Here is a 19714-nt window from a genome sequence, read left to right on the forward strand (position 1 = left end):
CCGGACTAAACTTGACCTGACAGGAGAGTCTGATTAACATAATATTTCAGAGTAGATAACATTTCAAAAAGACTGTGAAATCATTGCCAGTGCCGTGTGCAACCACTGTCCGATATTTAGAATGGCAGAATATGTGGCAGCCACAGAAGTGAAATGACCTGTGACCCTATGACCCTACCACAATCTGACATGTCTGCTCTTACCATCAATGTGTTTGTTCCTTCTCCACATGAGCAGCATTCCCAGCAGCAGCAACAGCAGGCTGACACACACACAGCCTACAATGAGGCCTGTGTAGTCCTGCTCCTGAGCTAGCGTCACCTTGCCCAGATGCCTGATGGAGTCCGCCTGGCGCCACTGAAAGAAGCGAAAGAGTTTGGGCCGTTACAGAGCGAAGGAAGTTATTAATTATTATTTAACACCCCACATCCATACAAAAGTCAGAGGTCAGGTAGCTGGTGAACATTCAGTGTAGAGGTCTGACTCCCAGCTCAACAGGACTGACATTAACTAATCTGGGTTGGGTTCAGTGTGTGCAGTCAATGCAGTGAACAGTACTGTTACCACTCTGAGAGCAGTGGTGGCAGAAGTGGAATTAGACAGCCTTTTTGCATAAGGATGGTTGTAGGATATAGTTTTCTTTGTGCCAGGGTGTCACGTGTATCAATTGCACGATTCCTGTCCAATTACTGCCTGTTTTCCTAAAATTGTAGTAGCCACACACATGCGATAACACACACACAGTCTGTTGCTACAGTCTGGAGGCAGATTACATCAGTGATATTGCTTCTGCCATTATTAGGTTTAGTGGAAATGAGGTTTTTACTGCTGCCTGCTGCTGCAGATGGGACTGTGTGTGAGTATGTGTGCGTGAGTGTGTATCTGGACATATCTGGAGGTAGGGGATATATGAATGTGTGTGTGAAATGAGGGATATTGGCTGAACATCCCCTGAGATAAAGACTTTCCTCTGAAGGCCAGTTCACAAGTCAACAGCGATGAGGCTGATGATGTCTGGTCTGGAGCACGCCACTTTACCGAGGCTCAAATATTAGTTTGTATCATAAAGACGATAACTTCTCTTATCAAACCTCGTCTAACCTCATAGGATGTTTTCTGGCTGTTTATTGCTAATTTGAGTAACTCCCAGAACACAAAATATGAGTTGCATTTGAGTATATGGTTTGAAAGAAACAAAATCAAATCAAAAAGAAAAATGCAAATAATTAATGTGTGATGTCTAATGCAGAGTTGTGTAGTCTATAGAAACTTATTTCCCTTAATGTGCCTCAACTACTTCTACTTCAGTTTGATTTTGTACATTTCCAAGAATGCCTTTTCACAACCTCTTGAAACTGAGTGAGAACTCAGTGTGAAACTCAAAACATAACTAGTCTTGTAGCTGCATAGGAACCTGGTTTATATTGAATATATAAATTGGTCCAAAATGTTTCTCTTGACGCCCTTGCTCTTTTTCTGACTCCAAAACTGGACCCCCCTCCCCCCCAATCTGGAATTTTTCTATGGAACACAAGGAACCAAAAGTCATGGTGGTCCTGGAGTACACCTGTACATCACATCATTAAAAATAACATTTTCAGGGGATGTTCAGTTACTGTACTGTATGATCACGGATATAAATCTGACAAGTTCCTGTTAAACTGTTTATCATTAATAAAAGACGTGTGTGTGTGTGCGTGTGTGTGTGTTTCCTCTGACATTTCTATACTGTACGTCCACCTTCTCACGACTCTCTTGACTTATATTCAAGTGACAAGACAGCTGGATGCTGAGCCCTTTCACTCAACACACTGTGCAATAAATTCTCCCTGAGCTGGTTTTATAAGGGACTGCATTAGGACAGGAGAGTTATTGAAGTTTCCTGTAAACGATCTGGAACGCTGAAGGAATGTGGTGTTCTCCATGAATTTCCCAGAGCGCAGAATGAAGAGCTCAGAATGGCCAATGGCAGAATGATCCCGTTACTGCTTTCAGAAAACTCATACAGTGAAGTATGTCTTAACTTTCTGTTTATAGTGGTGAAATGCTGATAAAAAAAAAAAAAATAATGAGACAAAGATAAATCATGTCAGAACTCTGCTAAAGAGGTGAAATTACTTACTAACTAAAAGGTTTGTGCCAAAAATGCCTGGTATTTTGGACTGTTCATAATTCCCTCCACCTTGCATAAGGCCCCGGTTCCAGCTGAAGAAAAACAGCCCCAAAGCAAGATGCTACCACCACCATGCTGCACTGCGGGTATGGTGTTCTATGGATGATGTGCCAAACATACCTTTTGGAATTTTTTAACACAGCCACATCCCCAGTTATAAGAGGGTGTGCGCACTTGCAACCAAGTTATTGTAAATTTTGTATTTTTTATTTCCCCCCCTAAAAGATTTCAGTTTGTTTTTCAACTAAATTGTTCACATTATAGGTCACGTTAAAGGTGGAAAAAGTTTTTTTACATGACTTATCTTCGTCTAATTATTTTCCATCACAAAAACCTGGCATTTTAACAGGGGTGTGCGGCCTTTTCATATCCACTGTAAGTCAAATTGAATGAAATATAGTAATACTGAAAATAATCATCAAGACTTACAAACTAGTTCTTCACATACTCCATCCGTCTATCATCATTGTGTGTTATGTTGTTGCTATGTGGCGAGTCAGCCTCTTCATCTTCAGAAGCAGGTGCTGTGATATGATGATAGCTTTTATTGTTAAAATTCCTTCCGTGAGCCTGACAATCCAGTCAACAGAGAGGAATTTTTCATATAAATGCATTATAAGCGGCTTTATGGATCTCTACTGTATCATATCCACTAGACATGATCATTCTTGGTTCACGGGAATATCTGTACTCTTAGAACTAGAGTTTACAATAGGAAAATCTAGTGCCGTCACTGCAAGAATAATCCATCATAGAGGGTCTCATATTTACATGAGGTTTTTTATAACGCAGGAATAAATTCTGCAAATGCAGTGAGTGATAATTCCACTTCACAGTGCTGTTTCCAGTTTTGGGTTTAGTGTTATTCCCTGTTTTATTTTGTTAAACCCTTCCTCTTGTGTCTACTTCACTTCCTTCTGTGTTTTCTTGTTCTCAGTGTTGTTTTGTCCTGTAACTTTGGTTCACCTCCTCTCGTGGTGTTTTGTCCACCTGTGTAATTGTCTGCCTCACCTAGATTGATGCCTTGTTAAATCACCTTGCTTGTGTCTATATAGAGTGGGTGTGTCTTTGTTACTTGTGGGTTCCTCTTCAGCCCTATGTCAAGCTTTCCAACTCGTTCCTTGTGTTTTCTAGGATATTTTCTACCTGTGTTTTTTTTTTTTTTTTTTTACTTCTGTTTACTTTGCAAGCAAATCCAAAAATCCAGAAAATCCAACAGAAGAAAACACAGGTAGAATAATCCAGAGAACACGGGAAACCACTAGGAACGAGCTGGAACGCTTGACATATAGCTGAAGACAAACCCACGGTGTGTATACATACGCAACTGAGGTGATTTAAAAAAGACACAGGTGGGGCCTGTACCACGAAGCATGTTCAACATACTTATCTTTTGGTTATTTGGCTTCACTAACCCTAACAATCATGATCGGGATAAGAGGTCACACGAAGCAGGTTATCAACTCGGTAAGTCAACCCAGGGTTTAGCAACCAACCATGAGCGCGTAACATAAAAGAGGCGGTGTTAGCAGCAGATGGCCAATAGCAGACAGTAGAACAAGTCTACTGGCAGCAGAGCATCATATTTTACAAATAAAGAGCAAACTGTAATATTAGACAAATAGACATAGTCTAAATGGCCCAACTGCAGCTGACACATGCAGGAGGACAGAAAATTGCAGACACTGCAAATCCTAGAATGAACAGGAGTAGTATAATATGAATATGTTGATTTAATGTGTTCTCATGGCGTCGGCGTTTACACATTAAAAGCGTCAGGCACTGAATAAGTTGTTGTTCCACCTCACTTTTACGAACTTCAGACAACACAGAAGAAGAAAACACAGAGATGACGGTGACGTTTGGGGTGGTGATGAAGCAGTGGATAAGACACATGCCTTTGGTGCGAGAGACCCAGGTTCAATTCCCCGCTGTGAGACACACCGGGGAGACCTTGACATGACAGTTTCCCTTGTTTTCAGGAATTTGAAAGACAAGTTCAGGCACATTTGTGCACTGGTTTAAAGATAATGAACATTTCTAGTAAATTGGTTGAAGTTTAGAATGGTCTCACCATTTTGGTCGATCTTTCTTTACTTGTTCTTGTTCCAAGAGGTTTTAAAAAGAAAATACGAGTGTAATAATACAGATTGGGGAAAATTCTACAGTTAGTATGACTTTACAATACTTGTGTGTTCTTCACTTCAAAAGGATAATGAGCTAATTCACTAACATGCTAATTAAATTAATCAGAGCATCAGTGAACAGTTTAACACATCTCACACACACACACACACACACACACACACACACTGCACTGCTATCCAAACACCACTTCAAACACACACTGAAGCTTTTCTTTGCTATCAACATGCAGGAAAGCTGGAACAAGACATCTATTGAGTAGAGTGAAGAGGATGCGTTTGTGTGTGTGTGCTTGGGTGTGGATGTGTGTTTGTGGTTAGCTGGGTGTCTCAATAAACAAAAGTCTTAATTGATTAAAGTAAGTGTCTTTGGTGACCAACTGTTGCAGAGGTGTGTACTGTACACCTGTGCATGTGCACCTGTGTATTAGTATTACTATATAAGGGGTTGTAGTCTGTATGTGTGAGTATATTAATGTGGATACATCTACATCCTGTTTGGGTCAAAGGGCAGAACATAACCTGAAGAGAAAAAAATAATATAGGCAATAAAAGGCCTAAAAGATTAAACGATTTAAAACTGTTGAAGAACAGAAGAACAAACAGACCCTTTCCACTTTTGATGTAAACTAAAAAGCGAATAGGCTGTGTCTTGGTATGTGTAAACTGCAGGTGTCTTACCTCCACCTGCAACTCCTTGGACGTGGCAGCCTGCAGCTGGGTGGGAACGGTGCACTCAAGAGTGTTTCCAACCAGAATCAGACTCTCACAGCTGTGGTTGGACACAGTGAGAACCTGACACTTCATCGCCTCCCTGTCCATCCGGTCACCCTGCAGTCGAGGGTGAGAGGGAAAGAATAAGGGTAGATAGAGGGAAGTTGTGGGGAAAGACAGCAAAAGAGAAGGAGGGAGTAAGGGAAACAGATTGAGAGACAGGGAAAGAAAAAGACATGAGGTCAACAGTTGCAAACAAGTTGAGGTCAACTTTTAAATCAGAAACATTACAGGCGACCATTACTAAGGTCAAAGATTAGTGCATCCAGACATGGACAGAATGTTTGGCAGCTGTGGCTCAGGTGGTAGAGTGGTCTTGTCTAGTAATTGGAGGGTCGCCGGTTCAATTTCCCGCTCCCATGCTCCATGGCAACACATGCAGAGTGATGCAGGTAAAAGCCATGTAAAGGAAGAGAAGTAGTGATTGCAGTGGTGTGGGTTTCTAAACCCCAATTGCTCCATATGCAGTTGGTGTGCTTCAGATATGAAGCGTCGTATCACTCCCGGTGAGCAGCTGGCAATGGATAAATTGGATAAATACAAGTCCATTTACCATTTCAAAATAAGATAGTAACAAGCAAATAAAATATCTAAATCAAACGCTCCTTCATGATTTTTAGGTGGAAAAAAAATACTTGCCTGTCTGGCTGCAGGAGAGAAGAGCATCTTGAGTAAAAAATCAAGCATCAAGGAGTGAACACACATGTTGGAGCTCACCAACTTAAATCAGTGGATAGAAATGTGATCACATGCAATTTGGGAATACACACAATAGGAACACAATGAGAGCAGCATTAGGGGGAGCTCCGTGTTACTGGCCAGGGTTGACTCCCTGTTATGTAGAAAGAATCTATTTAAAGCCATACAGTCCTTATCATGTGGATATTCTGCCTGTATGGTGCACATTCTTAAAAAGATTGGCACTTAATTTAATTACCACAAACTAATTGTTACAAGACAAACTGAGCCCTGTTACATTCCTTCATAAGGCAATTTGTTAGTTCAATATTTCAATTTATATAGACATATATTTAAGTTGCATAAAGTTCAGATTGCAAGATGCTGACTGCTAGTGAGCAAGGGCAATTTGGGAGGTAAATCTAGCCCTGTACTTTGGTATAAATCACCAGCCACATACAGTAAGTGTGCTCTTTACAATTTACAGACTTCCATATTGTGAGTGCTAAACATTAACAAAGTTTCCTTGTGCAGCTTTTAAACTGTTTATATTAATTTTAAAAGGCCAGTAAATGACATGGGTGCATGGTGGTCCAAATTATGTGAATGTTAATGATTGAAATGATATTGTAGTAGCAACCTTGTGGCTTGTTTAGTACATATTGAAATTTAGCAACAGAAGGCTTCAAAAATGTTGGGAAAAAGGGAAGAAAATGTCCTCAGTGAGTAATACTGAAGTAAATTAAGTGCATCAGGCTGAAGAGGCAGATCTCTCTTCCTGGCAGAGTTCATTATGTTTCATAGTGGGCATGACTTTGCTGCTGATATGAGTAACACAGAGCAACCTATTCTGGTCGCGTGACCCCTAGTGGGATGACAACAAACACCCCCTCTGACATCTGACTGGAAGAACACACAGTAATTGTGCACGTGAGTGTGTGTTCTTTGACGGGAAGCGGTGAAAGAACAAAGCAGCCTAATTTGTTGTTCTTCTCCAATCTCTGACTTGTTGTTCCCTTGCTTTCTCTTCTCATTCACTCTTCTTTCTCTGATTCCATTGCTCTCTCTCTCTCGCTCTCTCTCTCTCTCTCTAACACACACACACACACACACATAAACACACTTGAGTGCAGCAGAAGGCAATAAAGAGAATGATCACATTCCTTGCGTGACAGCTTGGGATTTTCCAATTTGACACAGAGTGGAGGCTCGCACCTGTTCCTCAACTCTCTTGCTCTCTCTCACACACACACACACACACACACACACACAGACACACACACACACACACACACGTTGGAAAACACAGTAACACAAACCATTCATTCACCCACTTGCTTGCAATTAGGACTATCATAAAGACAACACTTCGTCACAAGATCATCCAATACAATCCTTACTCAGTGTGTGTCCTGGCTGTGGGCGTGACAACACTGTACACACAGCAGAGAAAAGTTATTAAAAAGCCATCACAGTAATACCAGTCACTCTAAATAAATTGTCATGAAGATAATTGGTAGTGAGATGCTTCTTAGTCTCCCGTGACGTGATCGGAGGCGATAAGAGCTTGGCCACATACCAAAGTCTGCTGCCTGGTTCCTTCATGTTACCGCCATAGTGGGTGTCAGTCAGAGCTAAATATCCCTTTTTTTCTGTTATTGGCAGCCATTTTGGGGCTAGAGTTATCAGATGGTACTAAATGAGCCCTGCATTTGCCCTTTACTGCAGGCCATTGCAGGGCAGGGTTATCAGATGGCGTTAAATGTGGCCTCTTTCAGTGCAATGCCTGGTACCATCCCCCTGGGTAAAAACTAGGGGTTTGTCTGGGCTGAAGGGAGGGATGATGGGGGATAGAGGTTGGGTTGGTGGTGGATTTAGCATCAGGGCCAAGGTCACGTCTGGGAAAAGAGAGAAAGAAGAAGAAAAAAAAAAAATACACAGCCAGCATCCCCTGCGAGAGGTTCAGCACAGCTGCCACAAACCCTCAAACTGCAGTCAACAAAAAAATGAAAGAAAGAAAAGAGGAGAAATATGTATTTCATTGTGTTTCTAAAACAGGCTCTGGGGATTGTGGTGGCTCGTTTGAAAAGCAGCGTTAATATGTCAAGAGCTTTGACCTCGACAGCCAGAACAATGCACGTCAACAGAGAGAATACATAGAGGTATAGCAGTAGAGAAGGGATGGAGGGGGGGGGGTGTAAACGATGGGAAACAGACTCTACTTCCTGTTTTTCTTTCAGTATTGTTTCCTTCCCAACTTGACCTGGACTGTGGATGGGTGTACGTGTGAATGTGTGGATTGGGAAGCACAGTGGTTCCAAATTGTTAATTCATCTCATTCAGTAAAGTTCTGCAAATTACATCTGTGAATCTAACAAAACTTTAAAAAAAAATTCTGGCTGTTTTGTGAAGCACTTCTTTTAGAAATTTGCTACAGCACATAAATAAAGATTATCTTACTTAACAACCTTAAAGTGGGAGATCAGAGTTTCTACTGGTGTCTTGAGTTTCTGCACCTGTTCCTGTAGGTGTCTGCCCTGCTAGAGTTCAATTGAGCAAGACGCAGTTCTACAGCTGGCCCACACCTCTGAACATCTGATCTCTAACCTTTGCTGTTCTGTGAAATTTACATTATAATGGAGCTGAAGTCTTACTGTAGTCTTACCTTAAGCTCCACGATGCTCTTGTTGTCCTTGGAAGTGAGCTTGGGGTCCTGGAAGAGGGGGTCCTCCACGTAGATCAGGTCCCACTGCTCCGTCGAGTAGCCGTCCAGGACAAATGCCACCTTGGTGACCACAGGCGGCTGCAGAGCCAGTTTGGCCAGAGAGGGCGTGGTGCACTGGATGGATGTCCGGTTCTCACCATAGACACAGCTCTAGAGAAGAGACGCAACACAGACAGACACAATTTATGAGTCAGAAAATTGTACACCTGGCCTGCAGGTATACATATGTGAATGCAGGTACTTAGAAATGAGATCCGCATTTTGTTTGTATAATTGTCAACTGATATCCTTTCACACTTGTTTACTATTGTACAGATCTGTGGTATGTTCAGGAACAATTTCCTCATTAAAGTTATGAGGTTTAACACACTTATTAAGAAACAATGTTGGCACATGTTTTGATGTGTGCAGGGAAGTTGAGGAGCAATGCATGGGTGGTCACATCCACATTAGCACAACTAAAGAGAGATCTGTAGGTGCTGCAACTAAAGTAAGGAACATGCACCCATCTTCTACTATTAAACGTTATGTTTTTCTTATACCTCAGTGATTGTAACTTTTCTATACTAACAAATCAGGAATACCAATAATACCAATAATAATGTTATGAAATGTGCAAACTCATAATTCCTGTGGGAGTATATTGCATTTTCACTGCACACTAACTGCAGTTTAACTGAAACTACGATCACCTTCAATCAAATCTTCAGATCACTGTGACAGTTCTATGCACCCTCAAACAAATTAAAAGAAAACAAACCCACAAACATAACTGCTACATACTGGACATCAACCCTTACCCTTACCTAAAGCTGATCCTGGTTCAGATCTACCGGTCTTACACTCACTTACAATGTAAAACAACAATGCAGTAATCCTAAGTTTGGCAGCTTCTTTTATTCTAACACATCACATGAGACAACGCCTGTTTTCTGCCACTGAGGTGTTTACACACCTGGCCTGAGGGCACAACAGAGTTTTATCCAATTTTGGATTCAGCCCACATAGCCCTATCAGTTTTTGTTTTCTGATTAAGACTACCCAGTGAGAGACAAAAAGCTTAGAAAAACACCCTAAGTCCTTCTTTATTGAGGAGTGGAGTTTCAACATGGGTATCTAATGGGATAGAGAGACTGAGGTTGACGTCTCCTGTGTTTACATGGCAAAGATTTAAACCTTTTGTGTCTGCTTTGAGGTTTGAATTGGGGGGAAATGCAGCATGCACTGTTCTGATGGTACAGAGGAAAAATAACTTGTGCAGAAGAAAGTATGGTAGAGTCATCAACTGGCTCATCGCGAAATATCTTTTGAATTATATATGTTTTGTTTCCTTGTGTGTTTTCCTTGGCTGAACTATATACTAGGGGCCTCAACCGGATGGTGGAACACATGGACAGTTGGGCAGAAACAATTGCTTTAAATAAAGATTAGAGCTTTAAATGCAAACCAATTATTGTTAATCTTTCAAAATGTAAAACGTGGTTCATCTTACCCCGTTTACCTACAATTTCTTGAAGATTCATATTCCAACACGTGCAAAACACTGTGCAAAACACTGTGTTGATTTAGTAAACACTAAAGTCACTGAGCCATCCACAGATTTACAAAAAAAGAGTAGGAGGACAATCGCGGAGGAAGCCGTCCTGTAAGGGAACAGCATCCAAATTGGGGTGTTACTGGGATCTCAATTTGGGGCAATGTTCCCAGAAACAAGAAATCAATAGAAAGACTAAAGGGATATGGAAAATAAATGGGTACACTAATCTGAAAGTTGTTGTTATTGATATGACTTGACATGCAACAATAATTAGAGCAGTTAAGAGGCCAACAGTGATTATAAAATGATCTAGCATAGTCTTTTCTGCCTGTCAGTTTTATTCTTGGATCACAGCAGACACCTCCCCTTGTTAGTTTATTTTCCGACTCCAGGATGTAGGATCCATATTTCTGAGGGTAAACGGAGGTGAGGAAAGAATGAGGATGTGTTTAATCATTATGCACATTGTTGTCAATTCTATCAGCAAAGAAAACATAAATGTAAGTGATAGAAACACTGTTAAATAATGTAAAGGCATTATATTCCTCTACACAGGTGCACTCAGAACAAACCAGACTCGTTTGGCTGTAAGTGGAGAGATCAATGTTGATATTTGCTCAGTGGTGGCCAATGATAGTGAGTGTTTATCTTTTAGGCTACAAAGGTAGATGTGTCCTTGAGTCAATGTCCCACGAGGACAGGAGGTAGAAAGATAAATGCGCCTCTCGTAACCTTTGAACACCACAAATGCCACTTTTCACACTGTTGTTTAGTGAGTGGGTGCTAAGATAGTTGTTGTCATTTAATTGATTAATTTTCAAAGCGTGACTGATACTACTGAGAGAGCAGGGAGGGAGTGGACATACTGACTATGGAATAGATTAATAAAGGCACAGACTCACATAGTTGTTGACCCCTGGTATATATTTTAATTTTATTGGTGAAATAAAACAGACTGGGTAGCAGCCTATGTGATTTGATAACAAAGAAGGAATGTGGACTTCTTGAGGCTAGACCAGTAGGGAACTACTGCACTATTGACTATGGTCTGTAAAGAAAAAAAAGCTCCACAAACTGGTTGAAATCTGACTTCCAACACATTGACTGCAGTAGCAGCAGCTCTGTCGAAGTATTGCTGAAACTTCCTCATACACTTCCTAATGTGACTCCCCAGTGAGCTATATCAGCCTAGACGGACACACACGAACACACACGAAAAAGTTACGTGCATCCGCAAATGCTGGAACACAAGCATAAAGACATAAACCCATGAATGCATACTGAATGCGTGTGTCCATGTGTGAGGGTAGTGCGGGGTCGCCTAACAAAAGCAATCCAATTAACCTCCCTCCTCCGCACACCAATAAGGAGCGAGTAGAACGGGACTGTAGGGTAAACCCCCCTCTCCAACCCCCTCTCCCAGGGGTGCGGCGAATGGAAAAATATCCTGTGAATTAGTGGAAACCTCAGTCAGTTTCATTGTTCAGTGGATGTCTCCTCTTATTTAAGGGATAGGAGGTGAAGGGCTGTAGGTTGGGAGCAGCTGTAAATACAATCGCTCAGAGAGCTGGGCAGTGAGCGGGCCGAGGGGTTTACTGTGGGGTGATGAGAGAACCAGCGATCCCAAAACCTCCACCGTCCCCGAAGGATCATTAGTGTAACAGCCTGCGAAAAAGCCAAGTCATAACGGCGCTCCCACGTACAAAATTGCTTGTCAAATCTACAGTGATTTATACCAGTTGAGTTTTCTGCTGTTTCCTACCATGCTGTGCTGTATTATTATTTACTCTGGATTTAAGGTCTACAGTTCAGCTGTGTCTTTGCTTATTATGTTGAGTTTTTAGGTGTAAATTTCACTCTTTCCTTTTTGCATCAGATGCTTTTGTAACTGCATATAATGTGTTTCGCATCTTGTCCTTCTGTTTTTTTTAACTTTAGTCTTACTCTATTTGCTTTTTTAGACTTCACTTATGTTTTACATTTGTGCAAATGACCAACACTAAAACTACAATCATTCATCTCTTATCAATACTTTCTCAGTTACAGATTGTCACGTGTTAAAACCTGTACTGTTTTACGTCGACACATGTATTACTTGTTCTTTCTTTATTCTGCCAATGAGCCGCTCTTTTCTGAAAGCAGTTGAAGCTTTGAAGCACCTTGACTGCTGACAGATGGGAAAACGTTACTCATTCACTTTCATATATTTCCTTCTCTCAGATACCCGCCAGCTGTGGGGGGTATGGGAAAGGAAAGAGGCTACATGAGGCATTCAGGTGTCAGCTGGATAGATGTAGCCTGCTGGGATGACATAGGAAAAGGAGTCTCACTTGAAACAAGCCAATTTGTGAATGCAGGCGACAGGTGTCTGGCTACAGTGAAGCCTACAGTTAAACTAAACTATCTGTGATGGTGCAGTCCGGCAAGCAACGCTGGTATGAGGAACTCTACTCCCCAAACTTTGAGAGTGATTTCTGAAAATGCATAGATCACTTGTTTGCAGTGTTTTTGTGTATGTGTAGCCTCCATTGGCTTTGTGACCATGCAAACTTTTCATGACGGATCGTAAAAAATAAACTCTTTTATGTTTGTGGGAAAGCTGAGATTGGCTGAGACCAGGCTTTACTGGAGATCTGAAAGGCAGATATCAAGTCAACACTGGCTGTTTTTTATGCTCCAACTCCAGCTGAGACCGCTGAACCTCTGCTCTTGGCTGTTAACAAGTCTTGGTTTCTTCCTCTCTCCAATCTGCTTTAGTGTAAAGATCTCTCTCTTTTTTTAAAAACAATAATTCTTTTGCCGTTTTCATTTCTTTTTATAGTAGCTGCCTTAAATGGTCAATATTCTACCGTTTTTACATGGGCGCTAAATAAAGTGATCCGATAAGATGTGGGTTCACATGCTCTAAGGTATATAATGAGGATATAAAATTTTTGATGTGCGCAAAGTGGTTCCACCCGTGGTGAAGCGTCATATCTTCCTGTGGTTCCGCCTGTTAATAAATTTTTCACGATGGACCCACACTGTGTCCTGTAAACAACAACAACTGCATTTTGGAAACAACTCGTTGTTTTGAGCCTTTCGACAACATTCATCAAAATCAGCAATCCCTTTTAAAGTTGTTGGATGATGCAGCAAAGGGCACGGGCCAGATCCAGGCTGCTATACTAAGGACACTTAACCTATACGTGGTGCACACTCTAACAAGTCAAATATTCTTGTATTACTGGAGAATTGATTACGTTAACGGAAGTGAACATCATTCGGCTGCAGCGGCTTCTTGTGGGAGACTAAATCGATCGCACACCCACAGTTTAGGTTTATGAACGTACTGTAGCTCTTGAGGCATGACAGGCTGGTTCACATTACACAGAGTACTGTTCCAGTGGTGACGGGAACCTCTGTATGTCCGTTTGTGAAAGATGATTTGCCTCTATTTTGAGGGGTTAAGACAATAAGACACTTATACTGTCCCTTCCCAGGCTGAGCCTTAACTCATCCCGTTTACTGGAAGGAATTTAACAGGCGACAGCTGGGGCCCTACAGGGCATGATCCCATCCTAAATCATTAGTTATGATAGTCTTATTTTATACAGGCTCACTTCAGTGAGACAGTTGTTTTTGCCATTACTCTCTGGTTTGTTATTCCAGGTTAAAATGAACATCAGGGCAAGAGTTTTCTTCAATACACAGTGTCTCAGTCATCATACAGCAATTGATTCGCCACATCTCAGTAAGTAAAATACTCCCAGTTTGCATGGTTTTCAAGACAGTCACAGCATGTGTTATTGACTTGAAAGTGAATTGAACCCTATACCCAGGTGTAAATGGGCAATGCTGACACATAAAGAAAATCCTGAAACACACAGAATGACCCTACGCATCTAAGATTACAGGTGAAATTACAGGTTAAACTTGACTGTAACTTTCATACACAAGCCAAAACTGAAGAGTGTATTTTTGGTCATTTTGTATTTGGCAATTTAAATTTCAAAGCCTATACATAAACAAAGAGTTTATTAAATTATATTATGCTTGGGCCACAAGCATATCTGACTTACTGGCAGGTGTCAGCTGAAACACTGCTCCAGTCTGTTAACTAGTGTCCTAAATCAGTAAGCAAATTATAATAAACTGCAGGTAACCAGGGCAACAGTGCTTCTGCTGTGTCCTACCCACTGATGAAACAGATGTAACCATGCGTTAAACTGACTACAAACTTCAGTGTTAAATAGGTCATATAATCTAATTTTTAAGGTTCAGCATTTTCTAGGGGTTGTACCAGAACAGGTTTACATGGTTAAATTTTCAAAAAACACCATATTTTTTGTCATACTGCACATTGCTGCAGCTCCTCTTTCCAGCCTGTGTGTTGAACGCTCTGTTTTAGCTACCAAGTGAGGCATCTCTATCTTGTTGGGAGTTGCACATGTACAGTATAGGTAAGGACTATTAGCCAATCAGAATCACAGTAGGGCGGGTCTTGACAAGCAAGGTAATGTGATCCAAAACAAAGCCCCTTCAGCTGCTAACCACGGCTTCGGTTCAGCCGTACATGTTCGAGCCCAGACAGAACAACCCGAACCAGCTTTGGAGCAAGACGTTTCAGAGTGGTAAGTTATTAATGTCTCTGTAACAAATGTATTAATATTTTATACGTAACATTTTAGCTGTGCACTGTCTCTACATCACAAAACAACATTTTGTCAATTGACTGCCTGGAAGGTATCTAACTTTATCTATCTAACACTAGCCAAGCATTATTAAGTGTGTTACATAGTGATGCAGATAGGTTACGGAAGTAAAGGCTGGACTACAATCGACTTGCTTTCAGGCAATTCGGAAGCAGTGTTTTCTGTGGGAGATGGTAACTCCCTTTTGGGTGGACTTAGGGCTTTTTCACTTTTCAAACCTCTTACATGCACAAAAAGTGATCTTACACAAAAGTTATGCCAAACAATATTTTATAAATATAAACTATGACTATTGACAGCCTTACAACTGTCCAATTTGAGTTTTTTGAACCTCTAATCATTGACCAAACATACTGCTTTACCTCATATAGATGCCTACATTCACACCTAGAAACTTCAGCAACAGTCTTCTACGGTTGACCCTCAGATCATTTCCACTGGAGAAGGTAGAAACTAAGGGCTCAAAATGGCAACTGCTGAGGCAGGGGGCAGTGGTAGATGCAAGTCCAAATGCTTGCCAAGTGAATCGGGGATTCGAACCAGCAATTTCTGGATCATAAGCTTGATTCCAGAGCCCTCAAGCGGAGTCTGTTCACGCTGTTTGTGTGTAATGAAGCCTGAGCTCCCTAGAGACCCATCAACCACTGACCTGAACACAGGTCAATGACCGGGGAAAGAGAAACTGAAAAACGAGACACTGCATGGAGTGTTTGTGTGCGTGTGTGTGTGTGTGTGAGAGAAAAAGAGAGGAGAGAGAGACAGAGAGACAAACAAGAAGAAAGACAGATCACAGATTGAGGGATTTTATGTCAAGATTTGAGATGGAAATCTTATTCCATGAGTGTACGTGTTCTGTATCAGTGTGTGTTTTTACGGAGCTTATTATTGTCTCCTGACTGAACCTGCAGCAGTGTGTGCCTCAGGATGACAGATAACATCATTACATAGCACTGCTTGTCCTCAAACCGCCTCCCAAAGGCAAACATCACACGTGCACGCACACACACACACACACACACACACACACACACACACACACACGGAGAACAATATACACCTTTGCTTTGTTTGTTATGACGCACTAAGAAATGTCACCTTAACTTTGAAAGAATATGTCTCTTAACAAGCTACCTCTAATTAGAGTTGCTGTTGTTAAAATGTCAATATCTTGAAATTGTTGGAAAGATTTTGAAATGTTTTACCATGTTTATACACAGAGAACATCTCCAGTTGCTATATATATTTTCTGTTTCAGTCCAGGTAATGTAGGACTTGCAAATAGATTAAATAAATTCTAAACTTGGAGAGTTGTGCACAGTTTGACTGATGAAGATGCTCCATTTTGCTCTTTTTTTTAAAGGATCTGATATCATTTCAGCAACAACTGCAATGAAAACCAAGCTGTGAGGCTGTTATCCAAGTGCACTATATGATAGGATCAGAAGGTCACACAGAGGGAAGCCATGGCGGGTAGTTTCTGTGGTCAGTATTATTACTTCAGACGCTGTAAGTGTCATTTGTCCAGGTCCAAATGCCTGATGCACTGATGAAATCTCAAAATGTCTTCATGACTAAAAACAGCAACTCCTGCTTCATTTGACTTATGACCTGGGTGACATTTTATAAACATTAACACCTTTTTAAGGCCTTTATGATTAAGCTACATCAATTTCAGACATTTTAAAGGTCTGCAGCCAGCGTGGTGAAAGCCTGGTAAGTGTATGGGTCAGATAATTTAAAACACCTCCGGGCCGTTGCTGTAAAGGCCAGCCAGTCTAAGGGAGTGATGATGTGATTCAAGCATGTGTGTGTGTGTGTGTATCCTGCAATAAGTAAAATAAAGTCTGACGGAGGTGAGGAGAGCCAGAGCACCCTAAATGCCTCGCTCTGCCTCTGCTACTGTGCATGAGTCAGAGGTGACAGCTGGATCCTACAGATCCCACAGATTTCCATTTCCTTTCTTCTCATGTTTGTCTGACACTTTAGCTCTTTTCCAACTCTTTTTTTTCTCCTAGATGGTTTTGGGGGCGTTAGTATATATAATGACAATACCATGTATGTGACAGCATGGTGTTTGAAAATAAAAAGGAGCTGCAGGAACTAAAGTAAGGAACTAAATCAGAAACCAAAAGTTTCACAAACATCTTACATTTTAACTGCATCTCAAGAACAAATATTAAAACAATAGTTTTAATTATGATGTCAATTTGATGTTTGTACAGATGTTTAAAAGGAGACGCACAGAGATGCAAAAAGGAGATTGACACAGAATTTCTCTTTAGTTAATAGTTTTTACATTTTTAGCATTAAAAGCAATTTACACCCTAAGTGTTCATATTGATACTAGTGCAAAGTTGTTGGGTTGATGGTGCAGGTTAACCTACACAGTAAGCTGAGAAGAGTTACATTTTTGGTGTTAGCAGCAGAGTTAATCTACCCTGACAGAGTCAAATCCATTATCTTTGACTCACAGTTGATAAGTAGTTGGTGTCAAAACCGAGTGTAAAAGCAAAGTGTAATTGTATAAATATTAACTCTCAACTCGTTACTCTTAACTCTGTTACACCTGAAGTGTTCATGTCACCCCCACTGCGAAGGCCTACACACACACCGGTAGAGTTTTCATGAAAGCACTGACTGCTGCGAATCTAGGGACCGTGCTTTTGACCTGAGTCTAAACTTTAACACTGTTTGATAAGTAAATGAATTAGTATTTGTTTAGCTGATATTTCTCTTGGTCTCTCACATGGCCGTTTTACAATGGTGAGCCATCATAACTTATGTCGCCATACTGTTAATAGCCACCGCACAGCTAGCGGTTAACCTGCATGCCTAATCTGTTCATTCTATAATGTAATTCTTTGAGGTGCAAGTGTTAAAATAAATGTTTTAAAACACCAAATGTGACCACCGTTACTTTCTTTTCCAAGTGTTTTTTTTGAGGAAAATAGAAGAGCAACCTTTGTACCTTTAAAATGTTATGGGGCTAACACTTGAATAGTTAGCAAATGATCCCCTGAGAGAGTTAATGTCTAACACTACTACACTAAAATGTTACGAAAAACTGGTCAGTGTTAGGAAGTGTTAAATTTTAACTCCCAAAAGTGTTGATACCTTAACACTCCCTGGACTCATATAGACACATAAAGTGTTAAAATCAACTCTGACATTGTTAATTTGGGTAAGCTTATTTTACTGTGTAACCTGTTAACCTAGAAAACCTCAGGAGCAGGAGATCTTTTGGGAGGCAGGAGCTAAAACCTGCACTAAAGTTCTTACAGTCAAAATGGAGAGTGCCTTAAATGTTCCAGAAAAAAGTTCCTTTGCTCAAAATGGCCATGGGGTAAATATTTTTCAGAGGAGGTCTTTTTGTTTTGTTTTTTACTTAACCAAGGCTTAAACTTAACTCGGATTGTGCAAATCTTGTAAATGAAATGATGGATGTCTCATTTTGGATTATGAAATGCTTCCTGTACTCACCACATGAAACACCTCAGCATCCTGAGCGGTGGTGAGGACCATCTGGGGCTGGAGGCCGGACTGAAGAAAGAAGCCATGAGCTGCCACCGTGCAGCCTCCGCTGTAGTGAGGGGGATGAGAACGGATGTTAGCGTCAGCATCAGACACAGTAGATCCCCACTGGGAGGGACCTGCTGTTAGCATTAGCAGCTTAGCCACTCGTCACCTCCTACTCGCTTCCTCCTGCTGGAAAACTAAAGCATTAATCTGTCTGGGCTCATCCACAAATGTTCTCAGTTAAATTCACCCTTGCTTTCTCTCTCTTGTACCTCCTTTTAGGCACGCACAAGCTGAAATTTGAAGGATCTTAGTCAAGTTGACATTGAGAAAGACAGATATCCAAATCATTTCTAAAACATCCAAAAGGTGTAAGCTGTTCAGCGCAGGCCACCACACGGATGTGGAGAAAAAACCTTTGTGGATTACAACTGACAAATATACTGAAAACCCCATTATGAATGAATATAACTCTGACCTGACGAAGGAACGTGATGGCTGGATGCTGTTGATGATGGGGTCTTGGTTGTAGGTGAACAGCACAGGGGCGTCACGCTCCACCGAATCCACTGTCAGCTTCACAAGTTGCTCAGAGGGAACACCGTGTGGAGGCGTCTTACAGGTCAGCATGTTAGATGACAAGCTGATGGTGGAGGAGAAAGGGGGTGAGGGGAATGAGTAAACACACAGGATATACTGTTGTGTTAGTATGTACAGTGGTAGCCATTGTCCTAGCCCCTATTCATGCGTTTCTCTTGCATTACTCCTGCAGATAATTCCTGATGGTTCTTGCTTGAGAGGGAAGAATGAGAAAAAAAAGAGCGAGAAAATAGGAAAACAATGACTGAAAGAAAGCAAGACTTGTCCGCTTTAACATATCCTCTCATTCATTTTCTCAGCAAAATTACGTTAATGTCAAAAGACATTTCAGTATGTCTAACAAAAACAACCCCTCTACAGCACATGTACATATACAGTGCAACTTCCTCATTCCTTTGTAAGAAAGACAGAAAAAGGCAAAGAAAGGCAAATTTTGAAGAGCTTTTCCTGTTATGAAGAATGTACAAATACAAAAGACAAAAGAAAAACAGAAAGAAAAGACAGGATAAATAAGTGTGAACTGACCTCTGGATCTTACAGGCTGCTTTCCCTATCGTCACCTCTCTCTTGTTTCCAGTATCCAGGAATGCTCCTCTTATGGTCAGCATGGTGTTTCCGGACTTCGGTCCGAATGTCGGGAAGATCTCGTAGATCACAGGGTCCTGGACGGAGACCACCAGACACTTTGAATAACTCAATTTGTTAAAGTGAAATTTCTCTGTTTTGACCACAAATACAGTATGAATTGAAGAACACAGATCAATCATTGATCGACTGCTCATCAGTGTGTGCTATCTTTCACATGTATATACTGTATGTTGTGTTTGTTTGTTTTTTTAACATAATGTCAGACAGATTAATTCATAAATTACA

General features: G+C 41.0%; 1 protein-coding gene across 1 annotated transcript in view; it reads right to left on the minus strand.

The window, feature by feature from the left end:
* Positions 1 to 19714, minus strand: part of met (MET proto-oncogene, receptor tyrosine kinase) — a 66327-nt gene that overhangs the window by 12912 nt on the left and 33701 nt on the right. Inside the window, exons 8-13 of the mRNA XM_038706790.1 lie at positions 19367 to 19503; positions 18720 to 18884; positions 18206 to 18305; positions 8435 to 8644; positions 4999 to 5148; positions 204 to 357 (exon numbers count right to left, since the gene is read on the minus strand). Coding sequence (XP_038562718.1) covers positions 204 to 357; positions 4999 to 5148; positions 8435 to 8644; positions 18206 to 18305; positions 18720 to 18884; positions 19367 to 19503 — 916 coding nt within the window. The remainder of the gene's footprint in view (positions 1 to 203; positions 358 to 4998; positions 5149 to 8434; positions 8645 to 18205; positions 18306 to 18719; positions 18885 to 19366; positions 19504 to 19714) is intronic.

The sequence above is a fragment of the Micropterus salmoides genome, unplaced genomic scaffold (assembly GCF_014851395.1).
Source record: "Micropterus salmoides isolate LMB-PRFRI ecotype aquatic unplaced genomic scaffold, ASM1485139v1 Ms_hic_scaffold_8, whole genome shotgun sequence".
Taxonomy (NCBI): Eukaryota; Metazoa; Chordata; class Actinopteri; order Centrarchiformes; family Centrarchidae; genus Micropterus; species Micropterus salmoides.